Here is a 4575-nt window from a genome sequence, read left to right on the forward strand (position 1 = left end):
CTAGATGGGTTAATATGGTGCCTATAAAAGTTGATGTTTTTGGTTAGCGGCTGAGACCGGATAAATTTCTAGGTTTAATTTGGAGAAAAATTGAATTGACATCCCGTCTATTTTGTGTCAGATGTGTGATGGAGATGTTGAAACAGTAAACCATTTGTTTTTTTTTTTGTGCCATAATTTCTTCCGTTATGTCCCGTATTGGTCGATGATGAAGTATTCTTTCAGTGGTGACCTCGTTTGAAGATTGGCTCGCTTGGTTTTTTTCTTTTCAATTGTAGGAGTCTAAAAAGGTTTATTTAGAGGTGTTTTTTTTACTATGTGGTGGACGATTTGGAGCTATTAGAATAATTTATTATTCGGGAAAAAGAAGTGGAGATTGATGGATATTTTTGACAAGATTGTTATCCAATCGTTCTTTTGGGCTAATTATAGGAATAGAACGAATTCTTTGAATTGGGTTGGTTGGTTACAAGATCATAGAACTGTTATTGCTTAAGAGAAGTTAAATATCCTCGTACTAAATATTCCTACTTACAAAATAATCACAAGTGTCAAAATTAAAGGATAAGATGAGGATAAAGATTAGTGCTTTAGTCATGATAATCATTGAATGGATAAGAGTACCAAGTAGGAAGCAATTTAATTTTTCTTTCATTAGAAAGAAAAAAAAATAGTGGCAATGAGTATGAGAAATTGAGAAGTGTGATTTTGGTCATGATTGTCACAGATATCAAAATAGAGGCTCCACCCACCCCCTGTGGCATCCAATTGTCCCACCAAATCGCAGATAAATGAAGTTGTTTTTCATTAAATCCCACTGATTGGATTGACACAGTAAGAATCTGCCAATTCAGTTACTTTTTCCTCAAAAAGTTATGTTTTCATGTGAATCGTTTTCGTTTATTGACTTATTTTGTAAATCGTCAAACACATTCAATGTTATTCAGGAATCCAATTTTGTCTGTATTCAGTCAAATGTGTGGATTTTGCTATAGCTGGTTGATGATTTTACACATTGGGAAATGGAAATTTGTAGTTGTAAATGACTCAATTTCAAAGAGAGGGTCAATCTAAGCTTTGGCACTTTCCTTTAGATACTTTGTATGGTATCCATGTTTTGCACGAAATCCTCAAATTATAACAACGTGAGATCCAGTCAAAGCAACGACACTTTGTCTTTGTGGAGTATAAGATTAGAATAATCCTACAAAACCTCCAATGGAGATGTTGACTTTTATATGTATATATGTATGATTATGAATATGAATTATTATCAAACATAATTTGATAACATTTTTTAGGAGGATATAACATCAATCATAATCGATTGTACGTTATCTTTAAATTCACCATACCTTTGTGCTAGGTCGGTGGTTGTAGGTTTCCCAAATCGAAGATAGTTGATATGAACCTCATTTTTTTGATCCTTTTTAAATTTTTGCGTGCCAATTTTGTTAAAATTAATGTAGGGATGGGCTAAAAAGTTTATGTAAAAGGACATGAAAGGCTTATTAACTTCTAGTTTACTCGTTGTCCATATGTAGAGTTGTATAATTTTGAGGAATGAACTTTATAATAACTGCTAGTGATAATATCATAAAACGAGAATCAATAATATATATAAGTTGTTTTTTTTAATGTTACTTATCTTTTGTACCATATGACTCTAAAGTTTTCTTTTGGGTTATCATTACACCAATGTAATGTGTTTTAATCAAGTAAATTTGTCATATTGAATGTCACAATAGATCCAAACACGTTTTGTCTTATTAAATGCGACAATGAACTTCAATATTAGTTCACTTTGTTAAGTCTACACCTAAAAAAATTAATGACATGTTGAATAGAATTAAAAAGAATAAATTTTGTACTACTGGTTGTTTTATTAACCTAATTATGACAATATTTTCGTAAAATGGTGAATTCCTTAGAAAATAGAGTCTCTTAAGATATGGTATATAATAAAAATAAGCATTCTTATATAACTCAAATGATATTTGATTTATGTAAGTGATGTTGTGTTTTGATGTCCCATTGGTCATATCATATTTCTACATTTTTATATGGACACTTGACCCATTGTTATTTGTTAGCTCTAACACTAATCCGTTTTTATATCATCATACTTTAATTTATTACTATCACAACATTACACTTTACTCTTGGATTTTTTTTATTTTTTTTATTTTTTTATTTTTTTATGTTACGATATGGTATCATGAAAGGTCTATCAACTACATATGAATATGAAATATTTTGCTAAGATGACATGTATAAGGCTTTTCAACAGAACACTTTCTCAAAAAACAATGCGCAATTTCTTTTACCTTTTGAATAAAAAATTGTTTATCATTTACATGAATTGGGCAAATAACAAAAAAAAAAAAAATTGATATTGTAAAATAATCAAATAACCAATTACCCATTACCACAACTGTATCCAATGTCGTATGTGTTAAAACTGTTGAAAAGGAAATATTATCATCAAACGAATGCAAAGTTCACACAAATGCAAATAAGTTTTTAATCGTTCGTTAAACCAACAATAAAAAATAAAAAAAATAAAAAAAAAAATAAAAAAAAAAAAAACTCATGGCCTTTAGAGAGGCCAACTTAAATAGTTACAATAATAAATAATGATACATACACACATCACATATGCATGAGCACAACTTCTTTTACACACAAAATATACAAATAAAAAAAACAATCACCAAGATGGTGTTGTGTTTTAAAACCAACGGAATCGGAATCGGAATCGGAATCGAGCTAGATCAACTCCAATTCCAATTCAAGAATCAGAATCCCCAAATGAAGTGTAATCTCATATACAAGAAGGAAGTGTAATCCCATTGCAAACAAATGCCAATACAACATACGCAATCACCAAGATAAGCAATATCAAAGCAATCCTGCATGTTTCAATAATCAATTATATTATTATTATTTTTTTTAAAAAAAAAAATAATAATAATAATAAGAAGGGTAATTTCGTAAAATTACGTGAGCTTGACATTTTTCCACCAGACAGAAGTCCTATAGCGGCGAGTTTGCTTCCGGAACCGCAGTGTGTTGGTTTGCATGGTGTCGGTTTTATCAACAAGCAAATCCAACCGATCACCTCTTTCCAACACCTTATCAATATTCTCAAGCATCACAGTGCGAACCTATTTATTAATATTCAATACTTAATATAATATCATAAATAGGAATAAAACCAATAATGGAAAGAAAGTAGGATGCTATAATAAGTAAAGTAAAATGACACCTGGCCCATTTCGCCTTTTAAACGGTTAATCCTATCAGCATTAGGATCGTTTGAGTAATACTCCATTTGTTGACTCAAAACCCGAGAAAACTCATCATTCATTCCATAAGCTTGAGCTGATAAAACAGCTCTCCCATAACTCCTTACAAATTTTTGATGAATGTCTTCAAGAAATGCAAAAGGAATTCTCCCTACAAATACACAATAATGTAATTACTCTCTACTCTATATTAACTTTTCACTCACATTCTCTTATTGAGAATTATATAGCATTTAATATAACACTTAAAATTTCTTTCACATCTAAAAAAGATGAAAGATAATTAAAACATGATTTTAGGACTCAACAAGTCAAGTAAACTTGCACTTTTTTGCTTCTTTTTTTTCTTCTTTCAAAGCTTTAGAACAAAACGCTATATTTAGAACATCAAATTCGGATTTCCAAATTCCAAGTCTGAAGACTGAAGACTGAAGACACCCTTTTTACTCACATGATCCCTTATATATACATCAATTTCGCAACAAACATCTTGAAAAAAAAATCAAAAACTAACCCATGAATCAAAATTGAGAAAAAGCAGAACAAAGCGGATAAGTTTTAGCTTACTTCCGGCGACGTCGTCAGCCATACAGAGAACAGTAAGGCCATCAGTGCGCTTGACATGGAAAATATAGCGATCTTGAGAATAAGAAACATTCATATCATTATCTCCAGGGGTTTTCTCGAGAATTTGCCTCGCAATCGTGCTTGCATTCGTCGGAGTACCACTGAATTCCGCTAAAACCACAGATCCCCTTGCCACAAGCGAGTAGAGAATCGGCATCTAATTCTTTCTAATCTTGACAACGACTATTTATCTCCCTATCTATGAACTGAATTACAGACGATCAAACAATGATCTAACTGTAATTGAGTTCGAAATGGGAAAATTAAAGGGTTTGCGGCGAAATTGAGTAGTGGATTCGAATGTAACGAGAGTGAATTTTGAGTGGTGAAGAGCAGATCAAAAAGTGCGGTGAAGCTAGGGTTTGATCACTGTTTAGGTGATGATAATTCAAAATCATAAATGTCAACCTTTCCTTTTGTTTCTGTAAACATGTTTTTTACAATTTTACATTTTAAATTCAATATTTTAATGAGATTAAGAAGTACAAGAAATTAATCTATAATCTATAATAAAAAAATAAATCACATCATAAACAGAATGTGTCATCATCTTGATATGTGTTTTTCTTTATCAAAAAACTATATATATGTTTAAGTAGAAAACTATTTAAATATAAGTCATTAAAATAATTTTGAATAA

At 30.7% G+C, this 4575-nt stretch overlaps 1 protein-coding gene across 1 annotated transcript; it reads right to left on the bottom strand.

Moving 5' to 3' along the window:
- Positions 1–2478: 2478 nt before the first annotated feature.
- LOC144998530 (vesicle-associated membrane protein 711-like) lies at positions 2479–4347 on the bottom strand. The gene is made up of 4 exons (XM_078958274.1): positions 3876–4347; positions 3269–3459; positions 3004–3167; positions 2479–2912 (listed from the first exon to the last, which is right to left on the bottom strand). Exons 1-4 carry the CDS (start codon positions 4090–4092, stop codon positions 2825–2827), a joined length of 660 nt encoding a protein of 219 aa, XP_078814400.1. The 5' UTR covers positions 4093–4347; the 3' UTR covers positions 2479–2824.
- Positions 4348–4575: the final 228 nt, after the last annotated feature.

The sequence above is a fragment of the Lactuca saligna genome, chromosome 5 (assembly GCF_052625555.1).
Source record: "Lactuca saligna cultivar CGN05327 chromosome 5, ASM5262555v1, whole genome shotgun sequence".
In the NCBI taxonomy this organism is placed as follows: Eukaryota; Viridiplantae; Streptophyta; class Magnoliopsida; order Asterales; family Asteraceae; genus Lactuca; species Lactuca saligna.